The 26,149-nt window shown below is 39.6% G+C and overlaps 2 protein-coding genes across 4 annotated transcripts; both read left to right on the plus strand.

Annotated features, from left to right (window-relative positions):
- The first annotated feature begins 198 nt into the window (after positions 1-198).
- Positions 199-16,863, plus strand: LOC107667360 (eukaryotic translation initiation factor 4E transporter-like). 3 transcript variants are annotated; one of them, XM_016458993.1, is made up of 20 exons: positions 199-279; positions 772-856; positions 1,286-1,422; positions 5,026-5,099; positions 5,444-5,571; positions 5,658-5,932; positions 6,025-6,223; positions 6,336-6,496; positions 7,349-7,487; positions 8,177-8,353; positions 8,516-8,790; positions 9,292-9,375; positions 9,764-9,896; positions 10,007-10,077; positions 11,570-11,703; positions 12,013-12,088; positions 13,887-14,016; positions 14,121-14,456; positions 14,567-14,743; positions 15,838-16,863. In XM_016458993.1, the coding sequence occupies exons 3-20, from the start codon at positions 1,342-1,344 to the stop codon at positions 16,032-16,034; spliced, it is 2,847 nt and encodes a 948-aa protein (XP_016314479.1). In that variant the 5' UTR covers positions 199-279; positions 772-856; positions 1,286-1,341; the 3' UTR covers positions 16,035-16,863. The 3 variants fall into 3 exon arrangements, with proteins under 3 accessions (XP_016314479.1, XP_016314477.1, XP_016314480.1); XM_016458991.1 differs by having other exon boundaries at positions 199-856; XM_016458994.1 differs by lacking the exons at positions 7,349-7,487; positions 8,177-8,353; positions 8,516-8,790 and having other exon boundaries at positions 199-856.
- A 1,362-nt stretch (positions 16,864-18,225) lies between these two features.
- On the plus strand, positions 18,226-26,095 carry LOC107667315 (POZ-, AT hook-, and zinc finger-containing protein 1-like). Its single transcript, XM_016458948.1, has 5 exons — positions 18,226-19,545; positions 19,634-19,697; positions 21,356-21,422; positions 22,918-23,223; positions 24,630-26,095. The coding sequence occupies exons 1-5, from the start codon at positions 18,374-18,376 to the stop codon at positions 25,091-25,093; spliced, it is 2,073 nt and encodes a 690-aa protein (XP_016314434.1). The 5' UTR covers positions 18,226-18,373; the 3' UTR covers positions 25,094-26,095.
- The last annotated feature ends 54 nt before the right edge of the window (positions 26,096-26,149 follow it).

Consider the following 26,149-nt stretch of genomic DNA (forward strand, 5'->3'; position numbering starts at 1 on the left):
CTGAAATGTATTCTTGCTCTAAAATTCTATAACGACTCTTGTCAACGCCCTTGAATAAAACGCACACTTCTATCGACGCAGTTTGGTATTCTGTGTAATTCGATTTGAAATTACAATCAAACGTGAGTGTTTGTTTCGTGAAACTTTAAAGAAGGCATGATTAGACACTATATAATCCTTGATTGGGGCCTCTCTCAGAACCAGTCAGAGATCTGAAGAAATTCGCCGCTCAGCGACTGAACAGAGACGAAAGAGAGAGCTCAGAGAAAGTACCCCGAGGTACATTGACTGTTGCAGTCGGACTACAAGCTTTAATTATTGGTAGAACCCAGTTATCTGCTGGAATTGGTCCTAATATATGGGAGCATTAATGTATTGACGCGCTTTTTATGTGCGTTGTGCAGCTTTATGAGTGGGGATAAGTTTCCTAGCCTGCTAACCAGACTCACTAGCCTATAAATAAACAAACAAATTCGGCTCTCACGATAAAAAAACCAAAGGAGAAACAAGCTAAACGTATAATTAAAAAGCAGAAACGGTGCAAATAGAGCCGTTTGTCCATAAGAACCGAAGTAAATCCTCGGCGTCGGCTTGTTGAGTTTAGCCAGTTTGCTAATGAAATGCTTCTCTGACAATTGGCGAATAAATCTGGAGTGACAAGGGATATCCGAGCCTCCTGTCAGGATTGTCTACAGAGAAATTTTATTTTTAGGCAGAAAGCTTCATCTGTGTCCTGTCTTAAATCTGGACTGACTGCAGCATCTCTTGTAGTTTGGTATTGGACAGGTAGCCAGAAGCTAACTGCGGTATCCAGGCGGGAAGAGAGAAGGTGCTGTGACACCGTTTCTAATATCAGGTGAGTTCGTCAGGATGTTGAGAGAGGTGATTTTTATTTTTTTTTTCAAAACAGACACGTTGTTCATGCGAGAGATATTATTGCAGTGTTCCTTCATTAGGCTGATTAATATTCTGTAGTTTGCTTATTGTCTGTCTCGTAATTTGCTAATAAAACAGCTACTCTGGAGCCAGACATTTACCTGATATTAAATCCCTACAACATTCAATCCTCATTAAAAATAGATCTAAGTTAAATTTAATTTGAAGTTCTCATAGACTTTACGGGATGTATATACTCCTTGCTAAACTGATTGCAGCCTGTTTGTACAATCACGTTCAATTGCTCACTGATTTTGGATTGGATAGCTAGTTTTTTGATGACTAACCAAATAAATGTGCACTGCATTGTCACAGCGGTTAAACTAATGCTATAGAACGTCATTCACAGGTGCCCAGAGTGTCTGATATTGAGGCTTCACTTCAGTTTGACCACCCACCTGAGTCATGGAGAAGGATGAAAATGGGGAAAACATGGTGGAAACGGTGAAGGACTTAGTTGTGACCTCTGCCTATAGATATACCAAGGTGAGAACAATCCCTTAAAGGAAACCTCTTTTGAGAAACAAATTTGCCTTAATCTTTTGATATTATGGTGTGATGTACTTTGAACACATGTTGTAACTTTTAGAGCTCTAAATGTCCTACCAAATAAAAGACCACACTTACAGCCTATGAAACTAGGCTTTAAAGTCATGATGAAATGGATGTAGCAGGAAATCTTTTCATCTGTATTGTGATGTAAAGTCAACTAAGAAAAATAGAAAATGTAGGGTTCTATCCATCAGTTGTTAAACCGAGTTTGAGATGATGATTGGAAGTCCTGAATGCATAACCAGAAAGAAAAAGTCGTTTTGAAGATCCTGTTATGACATTTTGATTAAACATTACAAGGTCAAAAAAAGCATACACCAATGATTTGTTAAATAAAAAATTCTATAACATGCATTTCAAAAATAGTGAATTTTCATTTCATGTCTATTTTAAGGGTGCTTTCAGACTTGGTTTGATTGATTGGTTTGAATCTGAGTTTTATTGCTTCTGCTGGATTGACTGTGGTATGTTTGTCATCAAAGCAGCAGCTGCTCAATGTTACCCTTTTTGCTAGGTAATGATGCAGAAGGTGACAAAATGCTTTTTTTTATTTCTATTACATTTTATTAAGTTATAAACTTTTTTCCTAAAGTTTCCATTTATTGGATTTTTATGCCTTTATTATAGAGACAGGACAGTAGAGAGTTGACAGGAAAGCACTGGGTGGAGAGAGGGGAGCGGGATCGGCATAGGACCTTGAGATGGGAATTGAACTCAAGTCACCGTGAGCACAGTTGCACTGTATGTCGGCGCACTACCCACAAGGCCATCGGCGCCAACAAGTCTTAATCTTATTAACATTTATTACCAATACTAAAATCCATTTTTTAAAAACCTTATGTTTTTTACTTTATTGAAATGTTTTATTTGAGTTGTTTTTAGAATGGCATGAGAACTTAACTGCTTATGTACTACGTGTGACAAATGAACTTTTCAAATAGCAGGAAAACACTTAACTTTAGTCAAAATACCTGTATGTAAAAAAATATCAAGCAACACAGTTAATAAAGTAAATTGTAAATTGTAAAAAATTGTAAATTGTAGTCATTCACGAAACACGAGCAGAACGAATTTGTCAATCGTTCGTAAAGCTGTTCTGACGTAAATTTTCGGATTCATGAAAGTGTTTGTATTTTCAAAATGTTAGTTGGTACGAAAGAAATGTACACCTGCTCCTTACCAGGGGCCCGTTCTTCGTATGTCGCTTATTACATCCAAGATGATCTCATCGCGCTAATCAGGATCTGGCTAATTCGGTTCTTCGAATGCACCTGTTGTTGATGATTAGAATGGCTGGATTGAGTTATCTGAGATAATTGCGCGTTCATGGGTTGGTTTAAAAGGGGCTATGTATCGATACTCGAAACCACGATCAGCAATGCAGCGATTGGCTGGCAGCAAGACAGCAACGTAATGACATCATACAATTAAAAAAGACACCTGATGAAAAACTTGACAAATTTCTGTCAATTTTATAAGGAAACAGCCAAGCGAACAAAACTACATAAATGTTATAATAGATAAATGAAATGTTTTCATTTTATTTTAATTTTTTTTACATGATTCCCAATTATTTATATTCACGATTTTTAATTTTTGTACAGGCTTTACATTTTCATTTCAATGTAGCAATTAGCAATTAATTTAATTTTATATTTGAACAGATTTGTTACGTGACAGCATTATTTAAAGTTTCTTAAAGGTCAAGATCATGTTATCTGCATCTCCTGCAGTTCCATCAAGCCACTCCCATAATAGCTGTCATCACTAAAATTAATGCACGACTCTACATTATCTGTATAGCATGTAAGACTCGAATACAATTATGAAGTAATAATTTTATGACGAATAAATCTTTCAGTGAGTAAAACTGGCTGTGTCTATAGTATTAAAGACTACACAAAATTATATCTTTAATTTTTAAATGATTATTATTTGAAATTATTGTCCCTGGATCAGTAGGATACTCTTGTAATAAAGTAGCGGTGGTAGCGGACAGATTTTAAGTTTTAGTTCTGCTTAAAAAGATGCGATCTAATCCTGTTTACATGAAATAAGCCTGCACACGAGCAGGTTTAAGTTTACGGACCTGTTGCTATGACAGCAACTCCAGGATGAGCTTCGAAGAACCAAATAATCCAAGATCATAACAAATCGTCAACAATCGAATCCAGCTGAGTTAGCAACGTACGAAGAATGGACCCTAGGTGTAAACAGTGCGTAAAACATTTCTGTGTTCTTTTTGGCAAACTGATGACACTGAATTGATGCACTGCCATCATAATATTTTACTAGGTTGTTTGCTCCGTTGTGTATTTTTTTAATTTTTTTTTGGTAGCTGAGAGTTGATAATTGTTTAGCTTTGGGTAAATCTTTTTACCCAGCCGTCCAATCAATGGAGGAGGGGCGGAACAAATTCTACACCGACCAATCATCCTACTTATTCAACTACTGAACAACAATAGAGAAGTTAATAATGCTGGTTACTGCATTTTATATTCAGTAATATTCTTCAAAATGAGTTACTAGTAATACGTTACTGCGGTGGATATTCCAAATCATAGCAACCAAAGCGCCTCTGGAAAAACGCTGTGCCACCAAAGCATTCTCAAGCACCACCAGCTGGCCGTTTTTAGAAGAGTGCCTGACATTTTTTCAGCTGGCTAAAAACGTTTTGGTGGACACGTTATTGAATATTTATTGTTAGGCATATGGCCTATTAATCTTTTTTGCATTTATGCAATATACTGGAGCCAAACCTGAGAAAGTAGACCAGAATATTCCACTGCGTTCCTGGACACGCAATTTGCGTAATTTAGCTGTAATTATAGACGGGGATTATGCTAATTGTGAATGAGCGTGCACGAACGCCCTATTTACGAATGACTGGAATTCATTACCATACACGTTTAACTATCAAATCTGATGTGTACGAAGCGTTTGTGAATCCGGAGGAGAGTTTTCCGGGAAGGTCTGTTTTATGCGCAAATTACTCAGAATTTACTCCTATATTTACGAATGTTTCATGAATGAAGCCCAATGTGAGAATGCTGTTGTGCATTGGTTGCCTTAAACAACAAAGCAGTAAAAGGCGGCAAAATGCATAATGTTGCTTGTCTCACTTTTATACTTTAATTTTGAAACTTTGGTTTTGTTTTAAAGCATCAGCACTCAATGGCAGTGTGTCTATCTGCTGTAAAAGTACTGCAAATTCTCTAGAAAGTCAGGAGTTGAGATGAAGTCAGAAAAGTAGAAATAAGATATACATGCATCAGTCCTATGTGTCAGGAAAGTGAGAGAATGCACACAAATGCACAGTTTTACCAAATCGTATGGCATCAGTAACGGTTCACTTCCACAATTTAGTACGAATATGTTTGTATCAGCAGTGAAGCATACCAGAGTTTTGTAAACTGCGTTGCGTTCACATCCCATTGAACCAAACTTTGACATCAAACTCTGAAAGCACCCTTAAATGTTTTGGATGTAAAGTGTTCTATACAGTTTTGTAATGCTTATAATTGTTTGTTATTGCAGGAAGAGCTTATGGAAATCAAAGAACTGCCAATTTCCAATGAGAGGCCAGAGTGTCTTTCAGAGAAATATGACAGGTGAACTTTTTATTTAGTGTTTGTTTGCCAGTTCAGTTTGAATATTTCTGAACGTTGCACCATATTATCTTGCATGAAGATCATAAGAAAATGACTGTTCTACTGTTGCATATCCTCTTGTAAACCTAAACATTAAGCTTTTCATTGTATTTTTTTTAAGCTTGGACAACTAGTATTGTCTGTCATACTTTTGTCAGTGGCACGTAACAGACAGCTGTTTTCAAGTATTAGATGATCAAAGAGTCAATTTACAGCAGTCATTTGTTTGAATACTCTTAGTGAGACATTAGCTTATATGGAGTACCTAAGCCTTGTATGTGTTAACGGGACTGTCTTCTTCATAGTGATGGGGTTTGGGACCCTGAAAAATGGCATGCCTCACTATATCCCTCTTCAGAAAACAGCTGTCCAGCAGAAGGATACAAGAAAGATTATGCAGAGGACAGAGTTCCGCTAAAACGCAGAATTGCAGGTAATTGGCCAAGAAATTTCTGATGTTATTTGACTATCAAAACAGTGTTGCTGAAACAAAACCAGAATTAACTTTGTCTTCCCCAGATCCTCGGGAACGTGTAAAAGACGATGATCTTGAGGTGGTTCTTAGTCCACAGCGCCGTAGTTTTGGCAGTGGCTGTCAAGTGGCACCCACTGCCCTCCCTCGTTGCCCCATCAGCCCTCTGGAGAACAAAGAGAATGAGTCACTACGTTTGGGGGGAGCACGTCGCATAGGGAGTGGCCGTATCATTGCATCACGTGTATTTGAGAGGGACGCACGAGTTGACAAGGAGAGGGAACGAGACCGAGAACGTGAATTTAAGGACAAGAGATTTAGGGTATAGTGCTAAGGCTTTTTGACGCAAAGGAACCTTGCTATTATTGCATTGCTCAAAGAGTAAAACTTACTGTTTTCTGTGTTCTACTATAGAGAGACTTTGGAGACAAAAGAGTGTTCAGTGAGAGAAGAAGAAATGACTCCTATGCAGAAGAGGAGCCAGAGTGGTTCTCTGGTGGACCTACTAGTCAGTCTGAGACCATTGAGCTCATTGGCTTTGATGACAAGATCTTGGAGGATGACAAGCGGAGGACCAAACGTTCCAGGAAGAAGCCAGAGTCTATTAAAGAAGGCATGTATTGTACAAATGTAGGAAAATGCAAACCCCTTAGAAATGCTTCAGTTGTTTGATAAGTGCATTTATCAGCATGCTTTTTTTTTTTTTTAATCTTTCACACCTACAGTTGAATGTAATGGTGGGCTCTCTGGGGATCCTGAAGTAGTTCAAGAGTCAGGAGCTGATCAAGAGGTTCCACATGCTGAGGTTCTTCCTGAGCAAACCCCTGGAGAATTTGACTTCAATGAGTTCTTCAATCTTGAAAAGACCATGCCTGGCCTGGCTTCGGTAAGATATGGGGAGCACTGCATGCTTCTAAGGGTGATGGTCACAAAATATCTGGCTTGTCTAAAAGGGAGGATGAATAGACAAATCACTCCTCAGGTATTTTGGGGGTTTTGAGAAATGTTTGGTCCATGTCATTATTAGGGACTTTCTGGGCACTTTTTATTAGTCTATACTGAATACACTAAACTGAATGTAAGCCTTTTTTAAATTCTGCTCTGTAGCGTTCACTGTGCTCCTTATACGTTTGTAACTCTTTAATAGTTGTTATTTTCCAGACAGATTTGTATTGCGGTACTTCTGATATGTCCGGGTGTGATTCTCTCTAATGAATCAGTTGTGAATATCTCGTCATTTGTTCGTAGCTTTGGATAAATGTGGCTACTAAATGAATGTAACGTTAGGTATTTATGTGTTTGTGATTGCAGAGTAGTTCAGCAGGCCTGTTTGGGATTCATATGTTGCTGTTGATGGCTGGTGTTAGAAATATGAGATTGTTGGTTTTGCAGTTGTATGGCGTCAAGCTATTTGTTAATTTTGAATTTGCTATACAGAAAGTTCAATGAAATGCAAATTTATGCCCATCTGATTTACAAGGATTATATTGATACTTTTGGAACTGGGGGGGGGGTTGATGGGGTTGTGCACATCATGGTTGTGCCAAATTATAATTTACGTTTTGGAAATATGTGGGGATCTTTTAAATGAAACTATTCTCCAAAATGCCCATTTTCACCCCATTGCACTAAGCAGTCTGCAGACACTCTTCACGTAAGTGTCATCCACTCCCCATGGCTGTTTCCTGCGTCTGTGCTATAACAGTTTAAACCAGGGCTTCTCTTTCTTTCCCTCCAGATGATTGAAGATGTTCTTGCTGAGGGTCCTGTCATGGCCAGTCGTTTCAGTCGCTGGTTCTCCAGTAACAGAAGTCCCTCTGGCAGCCGCTCCAGCAGTCTACGTTCCACACCACACGAGGAGTTGGAGAGACTAGCAGGTAACCCTTTCCTATTCCAGTGCACACACATGGACTTTTTTTTTTTTTTTTTTTGCATATGCTGATTTTAAAAACTACAGTCTGTTATTGGTATTCTTGCTTTTCCTTTTTGAACTCATTAGCTTAGCTTTTTAATTTTATTGTTTAATCTAACAAAATAATTTAGACACCAGCAAAGAGCTACAAAAGCTATTTAATATTAAATGTTAACTATTTAGTTCAGTTGCCTTTTTTGTAACAATTTTATCTAGTCAGAAAAAGGTGCAAGTTTTAGATGCATTGACAATTGACCACACTTTTTTTTTTTTTTCTGCCAGCCATGAAACTGTTTTGCATAAATATTAAGAAATGGTCCCTATGGCTTGAGCCTAAGAAAGCAATTATTTAGCAGTCTATTTTTGTCCGCTTCCTGCAAACCATGCAAGTCTTGTATAATTTGGTTGCATGTATTATGCTGCTAATATACACTACCATTCAAAAGTCTCTTATGCTTACAGTAAAAAAAAAAAAAACCCCGTAATATGTAAAATAACACTACTGACCATTTGAATGGTAGTGTAAATGCTACCTCTGATGAACAGTGAATGTAAATGTAATATGGAAAGCAAATGTAAAAAAAGGTGGCTTGATGCATCAGTGCATCTCTCTACTGTGCCATTTTGGTGTAATTTTGTTTGTCTGTGTGTCAGGTCTCGATCCTCATACTGGATCTCTGAATCAGGGTACGTCCTTGTACTTCACCCCCATCTCTTCAGTGGAACGCAAAGAGAAGGTGGACATACTGGAGCTGCTGCATAAAGCCAACATTGACCTGAAACCTCTACTGTCTAGCTTGAATGTCAACAAGGCTCACCTAAAAGAGAGCAGTGAGTAGCATCCTGTGTATTTAGTATTTTTATTGGATATTGAGTAATGAGTTTTTTTTGTTGTTGTTGTAAATGTATACAACTTAATCTCTAGACAGAATATATCAAATTGCTACTTATAATAAGATAATCAAAACACTTTTTCTGTCTGCCACCTTATAGCAAACTCGGGGGTAGTATTGTCTTTGGAGGAAGTGGAAGGGAGTCTGAAGGCCCTGAAGGTGCAGCCTGAACCGGCTCCATCATTACCTCAAAAGCAGCCCAGCCGAGGTGGGGGAACTCCCTTCATGGTGGAGCACCTCGAAAAGGCTCTTACGGAAGGTACCGGGGTTGCGTCACGACCACGAGACCCTGACATGTCTGCATTTAATAAGTTAGTGAGCACCATGAAGGCAAGTGGAACCCTGCCCACCCACCCCAAAGCCAGCGGGAGCAGTGTAAGTATGCAGCCATCAGTTATGCTTGCATGGTTTTGTAAGAGCTTGCTGCATGCTGTCCAGCCTCAGGTAAAGCTGCATGTGTGAGACGGATGCATTGGTCGTCCAGCTTGTTGCATTTAAATATTACCTGCCTTTGCATGCAACACAAGCCAGTGCCAGTTACTTGCTAGTTGTTCTGGGCTAGTAAATGAGTGTTTATTTTGACTAGTGATGGGCATAAATTTGTATTTAGTGGTTGTGGCTGACTTGTCAGTGAACTTTTGCATGCTTTGCTTGGCATTATCCTGTTCTGACTACAGTGAATCTTTTGTAACATGCTTGGTGGTTTAAAATTTTTTGCTCAAGCCATCACTGGTATGATGTAGGCGCCATCAGTGTTTTTGACTTCAGCTAACAAAACTTGATGGACCAAATGGCGTGCATTGTATCCAATCTGTTTTTGTATGGTTCATGTTCCAACTCTTAACATGATCACTTTTTCCCTGCTTTTGTGTTAAGTTACAGCAGCAGTCAGTGGATCCTGCTCTTGTGTCCTTATCGGAGACGCAGGTACCCACCTCCCAGCAGAAAAACATATTTCAGGTGATCTGTCAAAGACATTCTATTTGTTCAATACAAGTCCTATCAACTAATTTATACTTTTCAGGACATCAGTACACCTAGTTACGTGATGTGACTGATGTGTACCACTGTAACAAATTGTGCAAACTGTTGTCAGTAATCCCTAACCTGAAGTTCATGCAAACAAATCAGTGTGTGTAAAAAAATTTTTTTTTTGTAATAACTGAGGCACTAGTAAATTTACTTTAGTAATTGACATCTGTCCTGCAGTGTTGAGGCAAAACAAAGCAATAACAGCTTCACTAGCTGTGTAGCTGAGGCTCACATCTTGTTCTTATTGTATTATAACACTGCTGCAGTGAAGTTACGGGTGTTGACAATGAATCAGTCTTGTGCTTTTGTGCTTTAGGAATTGTTGGTTGCCCCTCATGGCCCTGTTCCTGCCCCTGTGCCTGGCCTCATACACCAACGCACTTCACCCCCACTCTTCCCACAGAGAGCCCCTATACAGGACTTTTTCCCGGGCATGCCACCTGCAACAGGTAAAATGAGTTAAATTGATTTAAAACCAGTAGAGACATGTTGAATGTGAAACACAAATGTCATTTATTTTTTATGCTATGTTCCTCACCCATCTTTTGTTGAATCTCAGGGTTCCCTGTTGGCCCACAAACTGTGTTGGATCAAATTCCAGACATGAATAGGGCCAGGAATACACCACAGGTAAAACTCAAATGCTATGGGCAGATATCAAAAAGTTTTTGAAATAAATAAATAGGGCTGGGTATCGAGTTCGATACTTTTTAGGCACCGACCGAAGTGCCTCGATACCATCGAGTATCGAAAAACGTCTCGTCGTTCGGTACCAAATAATACCTAAGGGGTTAATCTCATCACCGTCAGTGAGCCAATAAAGGCCCTGGTATACTTCACTTTCCGCGTTCTGTTCCGTCTCGTGCTCAGCCGTGTCCGCACAGCTTTCAAAGTATACTCAACCGCGGATGAGTGCAGACGGACGAGCACAACACAGGCGCAGTTTGACTTGCGTTCTGTCTCAACTTTCACCTCGCGCATGCGCTGTTGTGCGCGGACCGTCCGCGCGGTCTCAAAAAATTGCCTGCACGCGGACGGGGTGCACGGCTGTCCGCGAGCCCTCCTGATGACGAAAATGACGTAATGTGGACACGGACGGCCGAAGTATACTTTGGCCATAAGCCTGCAGCACTAGCCGGTGTGTTCGACTAGAAGAGGTGCGGCGCAGATCGATCAGTGTTTGACATCCTCAAGAGTGATTCGAAAGCGCACGGAGCAGTCTGCTCTCTTTAGCTCTCATGGTACTGTAATACACTGATCGGTCTGCACAGTCGGTCCGCGTCAAGTCAAACACACCTACTAGTAGTGGTTAAACGGATCGTAGTTGATCCGTGATCCGTACGGACCAAGCCCCACAGTTCGGCACGCATGTGATCCATGGATTAATTGCAAAATTTAACCATAATAGAGTATAGGTTTATCATTTGTTCATATTTACACAAGAAAGCGAATTTTAAACAATTCCAGAGAGAAAAGGCAAAAGGGAACTCAATTCGTTACTCGCGCGCTGTTCACTATGCGCACAGCCGCACACACATGAAGCGCGCAAACACCGAACTGAATCCTCTTCTGAATCCTCTGAACAGACACATACACATCAAATTATGACAAAATACCCATCTCGACAATCATTCAGTGCACACCCCTTCAAGTAAAGTGTAACCGTTTTTTTTTATTTTTTTTTTTAGATAACGTAATCTTGTTAAAATTGATTTCATAAAATTGGTATCGAAAAAAGTATCGTTCAGGAACCGGTATCGAAGTCAAGGTATCGATATCGAACATTTTTGAACGATACCCAGCCCTATAAATAAAAGGATGCATGTGTCATTTAAAAAAAAGTCTACATCCAATCAGTTCTGTTTGGTTTTAAAAAAGGTTATATATTTACAAACATTCATATCTAAATATTAAAATGCTTTCCAATTAAAATTCCAGTATTTAAATAAGCACTACTACTGTTCATGACATGTTTTAATACATTTAATAATTAATATTTGTCAGTGTTTCTATAAATCTACACTTTCTCTTTGTGTGAAGGCTGTTAACATAAATTACAATAAAATGTACTGTTCTTGGTTTTGCATTATTTGTTAATCAGAGATGAATTCCTTATTTTTAGATGAGAGTTTTGCCAATGGGAGTGGACCAGACCAATCTGGAAGCTTTGTTTCAGCAGGATCTGGCAGCTCTTAATCGCCAACAGTACCAACAAGGCTACAACAAACAGGCTCATGATAAGGTGTTTCGCAACAGGTAATTTGGATTATCAGAGAGACCATAGCAGGTCACAGGCAGGCACAAAGCATGTCTTGCTAATGGTTTCAGCCTCATGAATCATTGAGCTTTCTTAGTACTCATCTTTTGTCAGACTGTCATGATTATTGTACTTTTTAAGAGCTGGAAATTGAAAAGGTGATTTTTAACAAGATATGAATCCTGCTTTTGTGCATTTATTCATAATATGAACAGTTGCTCTATCCATATGAGTAGACTAATGAATGGAAGGGGCTGATAATGGTGTGTACAGTGTTTTATTTGCATCTGTATCATCCTGTTTTGTAGACAAACCAGGATGAACCATTCACCTGGGCCTCACCTGCCTGGCCGGGCATCACCTGCCAATACAATAACAAGTGTTGTAAGTCAAATCTGTGACGTTTAATATAACAGTCATTGAGACATTTGATCATACATCTGGGGCCGTATTCACAAAACATCTTAAGGCTAAAAGTAGCTCCTAATTTGCCGATTTAGGAGAAACTCTTAAAAGAAGTCCTAATTTTAGGACTCTTACATATTTGCTCTAAGAGTATTTCACAAAGCGTTTTAACGCTAAAATCAGCTTCTAAATCTGTAAAAAGTTATGGGTAGTCAAGAGGATTCCCAAGTCATTAAGACCAAATCACAAACCATCCTAAAATGGCTGTTGCCAGCAATCCGCCTCGGAACATAAACGTTTTAGAAGCATTTCACAATTTCCCTTTAGTAGAATTATGTCCCTTTTCATGTACAAGTTGGGCAAGAAGTAAACCATAATAATAGGGTTGTGACGACAGTATTGTGTATCGACAATAGTAGGAGATATCGCCTGTGACTGATGCCTTTGACGTTCAGATGAGTCATAGCTGAAACACCGGAGTTTTGTTCAGTGTGTGCGTTCGCTGACTGAATTCTGCTCTCGCGAATTCTTTCATCATAAACAAGAAAGTGCAGATGTACGTGCGCTGTAAGTATAAGAGATTTATTCATCATACAGTGTAGATGGCTTCACCCAACACTAAACCATAATGAGCATTTATAGCCTATTTCGCTCTCAAGCACGCATAAAGCTTGCCACAAAGTACTGGCAAAGAGATTGACTATGAAGGTGTCAGGAAAAAAATAGTAAGGAGATATTTTAATTCGTTAATAAACTACTGTTTTCTGAGTCAGTGTCAGCTGCAAAGATGAAGCTGATGATGCTGAGTCGCCATCTCTTCAGTACAGTGACACGCCTTTAGAGAGAAATGCACCTTTCATATGGATTACATAATGCGAGTTTTTGATTTGAATTAGTTAATTTAGAAGTAGACATTACAGGCTTTCTGTAGATATATTTGTTGTGTGTGAGGCAAGTAGCCTTAATTTTTGCTATGCGCTCCAGTTCACAGAGACTGCGAGACAGCATTAAGCACGTCCTGTTTTTCTTTATTGTACAAAGCACAACATTTTGTTAATATTGTGAGTACACAAATAAAAGTAGACCCTTTACAGTTTCTAATTATTACTCTTTTCTGCATGAGAAAACATGATGGCTAATTTTGTTGTTTCCACTGTTATCAGGAAAAAATGCCAGTGATTGCGCTGGTGCCTCTGTGCGCTAATAGCTTCCACACTCCGAAAAAACACTTGGATATGTGCTTAATAGCACACATTTATCCAAGTTAACTTTAGAGCAAGCAGCCGTACAAAGTTGTTACAACTTGCATGTTTTAATTTTCAAATGACAAGCCTTATTTGAGGTTGATGAATGAGAGACAAACATTTACCTCATTCTGCAATATTTCTATGATTAAATCACTAACAGAGACCCATCCCCTCTCAGCCAATTACTGTTGGCGTAGTTCGTAAGCTTGATGACATCATCCATAGCAACCAGGTCAGCCCTGACCTTTGTCTTAACATAAGATTTTTCCCAATTCCTTAGTAAAACTTGGTCTCAGCAGCTTTGTGAGTAGGTTTTAAGAGGAAACTCTTAGCTAAAAGCATTTACTGTTAGTACTCTTAGTGCCAAGATAAAATATTTTGTGAATACGGCCTCTGATGTATTATATCAACTTATAAAGCCATTTTATTGTTAAGTAACTTAAATGTCTCTCTATAGACCAAAAAACAAACATAAATGCAAACAAATGACTCATTGTTTGGTTTAAGCAACATTTTCTCCCCTGCTGCAGTTGTCTCCATCCTTCACTCCCACTTCTGTGATCAAAAAAATGTACGAGTCAAAAGAGAAAAGTCGAGATGATCCTGGGAGTAGACCAGGAAGCAAGGAGGAGACCGTTAACTCCCATAACTCACAGGAGGGTATGAAACAATGTACATACACCAAGAGATTAGAGCAGGGTGAATAAATGGAGTAGCTCGTTCTCTTTTTCTTATTTCCTAAAGCAGTTTCCTTTCACTTATAGATGGGCCTCCATCACCCAGTTCCTTTCTGGAAGATGTGGACACCAGTGGTCCTCAGACTGGTGGGGTAAAGGCATGCTCCACCCCTGTTCCTACTCGGAGTCGTCATAGTAAAGACCCAGACCGACCCAGGCCTCCTTCAACAACAGGCCACACTCCCACTATGCTGTCACCAGGACCATCTTCTCCCTTCCCCAGACCCCAGATGTATCCAGTCCCTCTGCTTCCCCACGTCCCCTTGGTCAGACCTCCACCCCAGCTTTACCCGGGTGTGATGCAGAGGATGCTGGCTCAGGGCATCCAGCCTCAACAGCTCGGACCCACATTATTACAAACAGGTTGGTTTAACACTTTTTGATTTCTCTCTATTCATACCCTTTCCAGCCATATTCCTGTTGGAAACTGAAAATGGTGTTAGTGAAGTTTTGTTTTTCCTCTGCATGAATAGGCATGTTCCCTCAGGCTGTAGACCTGTCTCAGCTTCAGGGTTTGCCCCCAGCCCTCTTAGGGCAGCCTCTTTATCCCCTTGGTCCTGCAGGGCATCCACTCATGACCCCTAGAGCTGCAGGAACACACATGCAGTTAGCAGTCATGCAGCAACAGCTTCAACAGCAGCAGAGACCAAGTAAGTACAGCACCAGTGTTTTAAAATAACTACATTAGAGTGATAAACACTACTGTTCAAAAGATGGATTAGTAATTAAACAATTTTTTTTACATGGTTTTTAAAAAGTCTTATTCTCATCACTGCTTCATTTATTTGGTCAAGAATGCAGTAAAAACAGAAATATTGTGACATTTTTACAACTATAATATTTAAAAATGTAGTTTATTTCTGTGATTGAAAACTGATGGCTGCTGAAAATTCAGCTTTGCAGTCACATGATCTTTCAGAAATTGTGCTGATTTGGTACTCAAGCATTTCTTAGCAATCTTAAACGGTTGTGCTGCCTAATGTTTTTGTGGAAACTTAAAATTTTTTTAAATCAGTTCTTTGAATAGAAAGTTGAAAATGTATTTGAAATGGAAATCTTTTGAAACATTGATGTCTTTACTGTCACTGTTTACTGCTATGTACTGTCTAGGTGGCCAATGGCTGATAATCTGATTTTAATCTAATGATGATAAATGCAATTTAAAGAATTGCTGACATTAGACTTTATTTACTTGAGTTATCAAAGCGTGTGGAGTTCTGATCCATTTCCGATTATCTCAATGCCAATTTATCAGTCTATTACTAGATTCAAGCTTTTAAACATGTTTATTACTGAAACTTCCCTTCCAGACAGAAGAGAGCAAATGAATATGCTGATTGTTTATCTTTTTTATGGTTTAAAATTTTAAAGGGGTCATATAATGCGATTTTCAGTTTTTCCTTTCTCTTTGGAGTGTTACAAGCTCTTGGTGCATAAAGAAGATCTGTAAAGTTGCAAAGATGACTAGAAATCAGTGGTAAAGTTGTATTTACAACAGTGTTCCAGAACAGTTAAACCCAAATATTCCGATGTGTCCAGCGCATTTTATGGAGGACTGTTTCCTGATCCTGGTAGAAATCAACGCGTTTCAGAAAGGCGGGGCATAGAGGAGAAACAATGTACAGTATGTGGAAAATAATGTTTTTTGAACCTTAAACCGCATAAACACATTTCATTACACCAAATACAAAAAAATTTATTTTTAGCAACATCATATGACCCCTTTAATTTTTTTTCTCCACAGATCTGCCAGTGGCTCCATTAGGAGGACCCCAGTCACAGAGCTACGGTCCCCATTGGACAAACCATTCCCAGCGAAGAGGTGGCAGCCCTCCTCTGGGTCTGGCCAAGTGGTTTGGATCTGACGTGCTGCAACAACCCCTCCCTTCCATGCCGTCTACTAAAGTAATCAGTGTTGACGAGCTCGAGTTCCGCCAGTGATGACATCCTCTGACCAGACAGCAGGAGCGAAGCAAGACATCCCTTCCCTTCCCCACTACCCTCTAGTTGGAGAGATATGAACTTTGATTTCTACCATTATGTACAGATGTCAGAGCCCTGTCTATTTTTTTTCTTTTCTTTTTTTTTTTTTGAGAAGGCCTGAAGTTGAGGAAAAAGGGGAAAGACACCTTTCCTACCGCTTTTGTCACAAATTTTCTCATAGTTTTTGTTTAGAATTTTCGGTTTTTGCAGTAAAGTAAATAATGTATAGGCCTGAATTTGTACAGATTATAGGAATAGATTTTTCTTTTTCCACCTTGTACATAGAATTGACTTTTTATTTTTTCTCTTCTTTTTCTGTCTTCATGTGGGGAAGGTTATCCTGCTATTGAGAAACTGGAAAGTAGCTTTTTCTTTGTCCAGTCACACTGTCCGCACAATGTTCCTTGTTTCCCTTCTAGGGTTGATCCGGGCGGCAATGGGCAGTATTGCTGATTTGTTGGAAAGGAGATGTTCGTGTGTAGCGTTTTAATGCATCCCTGATCCAGAGATACATGCCCTTGAAACTTGCTGGAATATTGAAGCCAGATTGTTCTGCAAGAGGGGACATTCTTCCACCCCAAGAAGTGAATGCTAGTTGTGCCTTTGTTTTTGTTTTTTTTTGTTTTTTTTTAAAGAACCCTCCCATCCTTCCTCCAGCCAGTCTTCTTAGTCACCTGAGAAGCACTGCTCTGAATCACATTTGTTTTAGGGTGGCAGGGGTTGACGATTAAGTAATGTGCTATTAATTTAAGAAGCACAAATAGTTAATAAATATGAAAAAATTAAAAAAATCATTCACATAAAATTGTATTTCTGACTCATTGATGTCAAGGTCTTAAAGTAAAAAAGCAGACTTTCCAAATGGTTGATTGAGGAACAAATCTTCTGCATTGAATGGATGTAGCTATATTGCAGTGTTGTGCCACAGTTCATTTATATCCCACTGTAATTAGACAGTCATCTTGGTCTATTCTTGCCAAGTGTATTTTCAAAATGCCAAAACTGCTGTGGCATGCTGTAGAATTTCATAGCTTTGCATGTATCAGGTGTCCTTGGTACATAAATTGGAGTCTGTTCTAGTGTTATCCATGCATGTCCAAGCCATACTCCCTTTACTGAACTTTGTTCTGCACAATATTGTTTTGTTGTATCAGGCTTTTTACAAACCCAAGCACACCGGATAATGCATGGACTGAAACAAACAAAAAAAAAGCTCAAAAGCAGACAAACTACATAAAAGTACAACACAAAATGAATATGAAGGCAAAACAAAGTCAAAATGGAGGTTAAATTGATTGCAATTATGAGTAGGAAAGTTTCAGTTTTACAGAACGAAGAAGAAATTTGGATTTGCCACCCAAGAAAGACAATGAGCTCAAAAACAGTAACTAAATATTGTGGTGTGAAACCAGGGTGATATGACCGAATCAGAGCTTTATTGCCAGGTATGTTTACACATACCAGGAATTTGTTTTGGTGACCGAAGCTTCCACAGCAGAAACAGAATGACAGTGACAAGACCAATAATAAAAAGCATAAAAATAGGATGAGTAAATGGGGAAAAAAAATATTCAAAAAAATATTTGCATTATGTAATTATATTTGATTTTTTTTTTTTAAAGAGTAATATTTCCCTTAAGTATTTGTACATCTGATTACCACAACTACAAACAATACAGCAGCCAGACACACTGCAAGCCAGTGTACAGTCTACAACAACTATTATTTCTCTATTGTTTGTGTCTTTGTGATTGAAAAGTAAACTAGCAGTTCAGGAGAGCAGACTGTCTAGACTACAGTGTCATTTCAAGAGTTTTGACTGTTCACTTGAATTTCGTTCACGTTTACCGTATATTTTCTAAATATGTTACAGTATAGCGAAAGCGAGTCTGCTGTCATGTATTCAGTGTCTGGCATACATTTGAGGGTGGGGGCTCACTGGAAAACAAGGATGTGAAATCATAACGCTGCAAACCAGGAAGACGAACACGAAACTTAAATTTCGGTGTATGACTAGTATCTGCGCGTTATCTTTGGATTGAAGTAATGTATTAAACTGTTAAAACAGAAAATATTAAACGCGAACGACACCCCCTCCCTTTAAGCAACTGGAAGGTCAAAGTTCACAGGAAGCTGGGGGGCTGCCATTTTCCCCCCTGCTAACATGTTAAATGCTAAAAAGGCGAGGAGTGGTGGTCGCTGCTGAGTGCTTCTGTTTACTGGGTGTTTGCCATTCGTTTGCCTTTGTCTACCTCTTCCGTCGTATGAGTTAGGCTCGGTTGTTGAATAAAGGCGGCATGGAGAGGACAGAACAGCCGTGGAATTCCTCCTACACGTACCAGGTGAGCAAACACAGCGCCGAGATGCTACACAACCTCAACAGCCAGAGAAAAGATGGAGGCAGGTTTTGTGATGTTATCTTGCGCGTCGGAGAGGAGAGCTTCCCCGCGCACAAGGCAGTGTTGGCGGCGTGCAGCGAGTATTTTGAGTCGGTGTTCAGCTGTCAAACGGAAGACGACGGCCAGGGCAAGGAGCTGGAGATGCACACGATCAGCCCCAAAGTTTTCCGAGACATCCTGGACTTCGCGTACACCTCTAAGATCGTGGTGCGCCTGGAGTGCTTCCCGGAGCTCATGACCGCGGCGAAGTTTCTGCTCATGCGATCTGTCATCGAGATCTGTCAGGAGGTCATCAAACAATCCAACGTGCAGATCCTCGTGCCTCCCTCCCGAGGAGGCGAGCACAGCCTGTTCAGGGCCGCGGAGCAGCTGTCATACCCCCTGCCCGTGGACATGTCAAACGGGAGTGTGTCCAACGGCCCTGTGTTTACCGACAACAATGACAGTGACAGTGGCGATCCGACGCAGCCGAGAAACGGTTCGCAGCCGGTCGCTCCCGGAGCACCAGCGGACGGTCGCTTAGCGGTTTCCCCGTTGGAGTTTCCCAACAGCGACGGCTCCAAGCGAGGCAGAGGGAGACCCAAAAAAGAGCCCACAACAGAGCCGATCACTTACAATAACAGCACTGCTCAAAACGAAAACGAGGGCATTTTCTCGTGCGGGGTTTGTGGTAAAATGTTTCCAGACGACGTCCAGTTGAGAAACCACGAGACGCAGCACGGGACGTTCACCGGCGGGGTGAGCACGGGAGCGGAGCTGGTCGCTGTGGACGGCCCGACGATGATCTCTCATCCCCAGTCGAGGTTTCAGGAAAACGGTCTGCCCGCGGACAACCGTAAACGCGAGAGAACGAGACGACACGTCGCGTGTGATCTGTGCGGGAAAGTCTTCCGAGACGTCTACCACCTCAACCGACACAAACTGTCACATTCGGGCGAGAAACCGTACGCGTGTCCGGTGTGCGGGCTGCGCTTCAAACGCAAGGATAGGATGTCTTACCATGTGCGGTCTCACGACGGCTCTGTGGGTAAACCGTATGTCTGTCAAAGCTGCGGGAAAGGTTTCTCCAGGTGAGTGCAGTCATTTATAGATACATTCATTACAATTAGAGCATTCGTTTATGTATTTGTGTCATAAATTGTGTGATTTTTTTTGTAGGCCAGACCATCTGAATGGACATATTAAACAGGTTCACACCACAGAGAGACCTCACAAGTGTCAGGTGAGAAATACTAAACTTTATGTACTTACACATACTGGTAAAAAATGTATAGCCTGAATGCACTGTAAGTCGCTTTGGATAAAAGCGTCTGCTAAATGCATAAATTATTATTATTATTATGTACTTATGTTGTTTCAAATGTGTATGACTTTCATTCAAAAAGTGAATTTCTGGAATCATATTCCAGTTACTCTTTTCCATATATTGAAAGTGACTGAGGACTGTCATACTCCAAAATGACAAAAAGCACCATAAAGTACAATAAACATGGTCCATACAAATTATGAAGCCATATGAAGTTTTGTGTGAGAAACAGACTTGGGACCAGTTGCGTAAACATAGCCAATATCTAAAGACCGTGTCTTAAGAACGTCTCCGGTTACGTACGTAACCTCGGTTCCCTGAAAGGAGGGAACTTGATAGGGAACTAGTTTGACTAACTAGCAGGTATCCAAGCGATAATCAGTCTTAATTTTTGGATTCAAATTAGACAAATCTACCTTTTTATATAATGGACTTTAAAATATTTTGACCAGTCCTGCAGAAAATGTTAGATGACTTAAGACTAGTCCAAGCAATATATGCAACCGCCCTCTGAATTTTAATTGTTTTTCACTTAAAATCTTGGCACGTGAGCAAACGTTTTTTCAGTGAATTTAATTAATCGTTTTTTAAAATCTTTGTAATGAATCAGTTGCTGCAGTTTACAAATTTGGTCTCACTTGCTGCGTTGTGTCCTCATTCTCATGCTATCCATCCTAAATAATATTCAATTTTAGAATTAGTGTGTTCCAAATCGTAGTATGTTGAAATTAGTATTCCAAAGGTACCCTGATACATAAATTAAATGAACTGAAATGTGGAGTGTGTACATATGAGGACATTTTAAGACTGACAGGCCATTTTACAGTGACAGGATGCAAGTAACTATGTGACAGAGTGGTCCATTAAAGACGCAGTTATGACCTGATGGTAGTATTTCCCAAAACTTGTCTACCCTACTTTAAGTTGGTGAATTAAGATGCAGCAAATGACTCATTCACAAACCAGATTGATCAGGTTAGTTTAACTTGTAGTTATTATCAAGCTACAGTGGGTTTACGGGGTGAAATAGCTGTTGTGTGTCATATCTGCTTTTTCGGAGCATGCGCACAACAGTCAGGCCAACTGTAGTCTGATTAACATGTATACATGCTGGACAAAGCCAAAGTAAAGTTGAATTATCTGTTAGTCTGTTAGTTTAACTTTGCAAAAACCTGACTGGCACGATTTTAGACAGACTGAAATACAACTTTTAAAGTGCATGTAAAAACACTGGTGGTCACAGTGGTTAGCAGTTTGCTGCAGGGGATGAATATCAGTAAATAATGACTTGACATAATCGGCATGAAACTTGCAATTATCTTTTCTACCCTACTGTGACATATATACGAGTACAACAACTTCTCGAACAAGAAAAATGGAGGGTGGTGGAAGGCAAGCAAGCCTCTCCCCACAGCGTCAAATTGTTGCTCACTCACTTGCTGTCTTTTTCACTGCTGCTAATCAGATGCTGCATCTGCTTGCATAAAAACTCACCCGCAAACACAGATTGTAGCGCTGCGCATCTTTCATTTATTGCAGCATAACGTGCAGGGACTCAAGGTTATGTTGTTTAGAATTTGGCTGTTCTGCTCTATATCACACCATCTTTCAGGACTTTTCTCTCAGTGGATGAGAAAGGATGTTTGTTGCTGAAAGTATGGGTTGTGTTTCATTTTTTAAGAGGAATGTTAAGGGATGAGTTTCTTTAGCTCAGCTAGTAGAGTTAGAGAGCAAAGCGGATACCAAAATGCGCAATTGTAATGAACTTTTGTATGACTGATGAAGTATTGCATATGTAGAGTTGTAATTTTGTAAACTTTAGGGTTTTTGATTATAATGGACAGCTGCCAGATGTAAATTCTAAGAACGTTATTCAAAATATCCAAGCTTCTTTTTAAAGACATTATTTGACTTACAGGAAACATACTAAAAGGAGACTAAAAAGATTCACTTTTAAAAAGAATAGTTCACCCAAAAATGAAAATTTGCTGAAAATGTATTCACCCTAAGGCCAAGATGTAAATGAGTTTGTTTGTTCATTGGAACAGATCTGGAGAAATGTAGCATTACTTCACTTGCTCACCAATGAATCCTCTGCAGTACAGCTGATAAAAGCATCTCAATAATCCACAAGTAATCCACACGACTCCAGTCCATCAGTTAACATCTAGTGAAGTAAAAACTGTGTGTTTGTAAAAATGCCAAATCCATTATTAAGGCATTTTAACTTTAAACCATCACTTCTGGCCAAAATACAAGTCCATAATCTATAATAATGCTTAGTCTGGATTACTTATTATGATGTTTTCATTAGCTGGTTGGGCTCTAATTCTGATGGCACCCATTCAATGCAGAGAATCCATTGGTGAGCAAGTTTCTCCAGATCCGTTCCAATGAACAAACAAACTTGGAAATGTTCATTTTTGGGTGAACTATTACTTCAGGTTTCGTCAGTAGTCTTGATTTAAATAAACTGAATTTAGAGATACAATTGATTTAAGTCACGAGTTAAATAATAGTTGCAGCCCTATCAATCAGCTTTGTCTGCTAGTCACTTACATTGCTGCTGACCAATTTAGCATGGCCATGTGTCCATTCTGTGTGGCTTACTATCATCTCCATCAAGTGCTGGCATAATGAAAGCGTTTTTGATCCTTCATTCATGCATGTCCACATAAGTGCACATGTACACGCTGTGCATTGTTTCTGTGGATTTAATGGACCTTTTTCAAACAATTATTGCCATAAAATCCAGCAGCTTGTGATTGGGAATGTCTTTATTGAACATGATGGGAAACAATATGGAGACAGCATTTTTTTTTCTAAAGGACTGTGTTCTAGAATCTTTCCATGATTCCTTCGTAATGGAGACGCCAAGAATTATTCAAATTAAATGTTTTTCTTGTTTCAAGTGGGTTAATAGGCAAAACTTAATGCAGAAATACATCAGAAAGGCAGCATTAACTTTACATCAGTACAGAATTGTCATTACAGTATCACTCCAACAGTATCATTGAGCTGCTGGCTTGGCGTGTAATGAAAGAAAAAGATTCATTCATTTAAAAGTTATTTTTGTCATCTTAGCTTTGAACAAACAATTTTCATAATTTTTGATGGTTTCTGAACTGATGTGAAGCTAGTGGTCATCTGACTGTATTGACTGCGAATTGTCCCCCTTGGCCTCTCTGTGTGTTCCTCTATCCATATCTCTTACCTCTTGGGGCGGTTACTGGCGGTGTAGACCTTTGCACCAGTCGCCGGCTCCTGGTTACCTTTCCCGAGACTTTTCGGGGGCTAACTGGGCCAGTTCTACCCCAGCCCGTCCCTCCGGCCCTGGGCCTGCAGCCTGAGCTGCTTCTGGGCAAGCCAGGTCCAACTCCCTATTTCTGGGAGTGCCGCTCTTCTGGAGCACCAGGGTTTCCACTTCATGGACCTCTTACAGGTCAGTACGGGCTGTTTGGAGGGTGGCAATGTGGTGAGCCAAAGAACTGAGGATGTCTGGATGCTGTAACCGATAAGTCTGGTGCAAATATCTGCTAAGCAGCACAGTTGACTTTTACAAGATAAGTAAAATATTGGTCTGATTTAAGTTCTTACATAATTGGCTCGTCAGTATTTTGCTCATGCTTTTGTCTGGTGGTTCTCAGTGCTGCTTGATTTTCATCTGTTTGCTTTAACAGCACCCACTTCTGACCTCGTTTGTTTTTCGTAGTTTATACTTTGTTTTTATAAGAACTGGACTGTATTTAATCATAGTTCTAGTTCATAAAATGCCCTGTAGCCCACTGGAGTTTAAATTATAATTATATTCTGAGTACAAAATAGTGGAATAGAGTTAAAGAGCCTGGAACTCTAGACCCTTGGTACTCAATGTGTTGCTATAGAGATTTAATGTGTGACTCTTTAATGACAGTGTTGTAGCACAAGTTCTCATTTTTCCCTAATAAGGTGCTTCTTAGCCAATCAGAAATGATCTTTTGGTCTCATGCTCTGAAGTGTCGCTTTGTTGTTAGCAGCTAGGAGACCTACTTAGCTAGTTCAGGCTAAATTTCAATAATGTACATGTGGAAAAAAGCACTAAAAAATAGTAAAGAATTGGGACTCAATTTTTTGTGGTTGTTGATTGGTATGGGGAAAGTGTCTACTTTGTGGCGAAGAAGTCTCAACATTTTTAAAGGGATAGTTTGCTTAAAAATAAAAATTGTCTTCATTTACTCACCTCCATGTTGTTCCAAAACTGTTTGACTTTATTTATTTTGTGGAGCATAAAATAAGAAATTGAGATATTTTCTTGTCCATACAATATAAATCAGTGGGCTCCAATGTTGTTTGGTTCCCAGAGTTCTTCAAAATATCTTCTATGGTGTTCCATGGAAGGAAGAAATTCATACAGGTTTGGAACAACTTGAGGGTGAGTAAATAATGACCGAAATGATGAAATCTTGAAAACAAAAGGAATTAGTAATTTTTGCTTCCAAACTAAAGTTAAGTGCCACTGCTCTAGAGTCTAGAGGTACTCAGTGGACTGAATAATCTGAATCTGAATTATTTTTCCTTTAGGTGCTGGACACAATAGGATGCAGTTTCCCTTATTTCTCTTTCTTAACCAAAGTATAATAGCACAAAAAATTAGACAAGCCACAATATAATGTTCAGTGATAGCCAAGCTGTTTTTATATTGAAACAGGTTTACACAAGTAGTTGTTGTGGTCATGAGGGTTCAGGTATAAAGGAAATCATTTTATTTTTAGATATGTTGCTAAATGTGAGGCTCCTTCTCTCTTCCTATATATCTCTCTGTCCCCCTCCTTCCCTGATATCCCCTTCCCCACTCTGTGTTTACCTCAGACGGGCAGGAGAATGCTGGGAAATGCCCCCATCAGGATTCTGATGGATCGGATGCAGTTTTCGGTGACCTTTCCAACGGAACGGACCTCAAAGCTGAACAGAAAGTTGAAGGAGAAGAAATGGAGGTGACATCTTTCATCTTCAATGGCCAACCTGAGGATGCAGTGACCTCGCCGGGGGGATCCAAAAACATCCAAAAAATAGACCAAGAAAAGAAGTTTGCGTGCGGCGATTGCGGCCAGACCTTCCGCACAAAGTCTTACCTCAACAAGCACCATCACCGGGTTCATAAGAAACGTGCTGCAGCCGGGTCCGGTCTCGGAGATCTCGGCTCACCCTTTTCCCCCCAACAAAATATGTCACTTCTTGAATCCTTTGGTTTTCAGATCGTCCAGTCAGCCTTTGCCTCCTCACTAGTGGACTCTGAGATGGGCAGCAGTGGAATTGGTTTAGGGGAGAAATGACCTCTTTGAGATACAGACATTTCTTATAACCTTTTTGGATAACCAAACGTTTAGTCTGTTGTCTCATACTCTTTGGTGCCATATGTAGACTACTTTCTTTTTTTTTGCTTTTCTTACTATTGAAATGTTTGTTAATGTTTTGACTTTGCCATCATGGATGCCATCTTGGTGTGAAACAGCTAATCTGTTTATTCCACTTTGGGCAAATCCTCAATTTCATTGGTCTATCCTGGGAAAAAAAAAATCATATTACTTTTGACATGTATGTATATCACGTGTGTCTCTCAGCTTCCAAATGGTGGATTGAGGATGATGTTTGCTTTAAAAGACAAACTGATGCCCCAAACTTTTTTAGAATGTACCTCTAGTTTATTTGTGCCCAGACTTACCTCACCAAGAAGCATAGCAAGCCTTACAATTTTAACAAAATCTAAACAAAACAATAGTTTTCACAATCAGAAAACATTGAGTCATTTGCGCAACTGTTGTAGTCCAATGACCTTTAACCTACAGCAACTAGTCATAACATTGAAATGTTTTTGTCTTTTGCTGTAGGAATTACTTTGACAAACATTTAAATGAATTTAAATCCTTGAAAACTTCAGGCCAAATAATGGCCGTTATCTCTGTAATTTTTTGTGGTGTTTCTTTGTTTATCGTTGGTAGTTTTGAGACCGATTGTTTTGGGTCACAAAAAGTATGTCAGTTTTTAATGTCCAACAGGGACCAATTTCAGGTTTCACTGTAAGATATAGCAAGAAGCAAAGAATATATTTTATTAACTTATTGATACCGGTGTCCAACTCTCCTTTATGAAAAGGTATATATTGAGTTTTGTTGCGACGTGCTATTTTCTTGAATCATGCAGCCGTGAGAATGATGACATGTATGTATGAGTACACATATGTATGCTGCAGTCTCTCCAATGTCCTTTATCTCTAGAATGTAATATAAACAGAGGGCTTTGTAATCTTTTTTTAAATATATCAGAGTTTTTCTAAGTGGTTCAGTACATTCCTGCATAATTTAAAGTCTTGTCACTATACATGACATGTA

The sequence above is a fragment of the Sinocyclocheilus anshuiensis genome, unplaced genomic scaffold (genome assembly GCF_001515605.1).
Source record: "Sinocyclocheilus anshuiensis isolate Anshui unplaced genomic scaffold, SAMN03320099.WGS_v1.1 scaffold964, whole genome shotgun sequence".
NCBI classification, from domain to species: Eukaryota; Metazoa; Chordata; class Actinopteri; order Cypriniformes; family Cyprinidae; genus Sinocyclocheilus; species Sinocyclocheilus anshuiensis.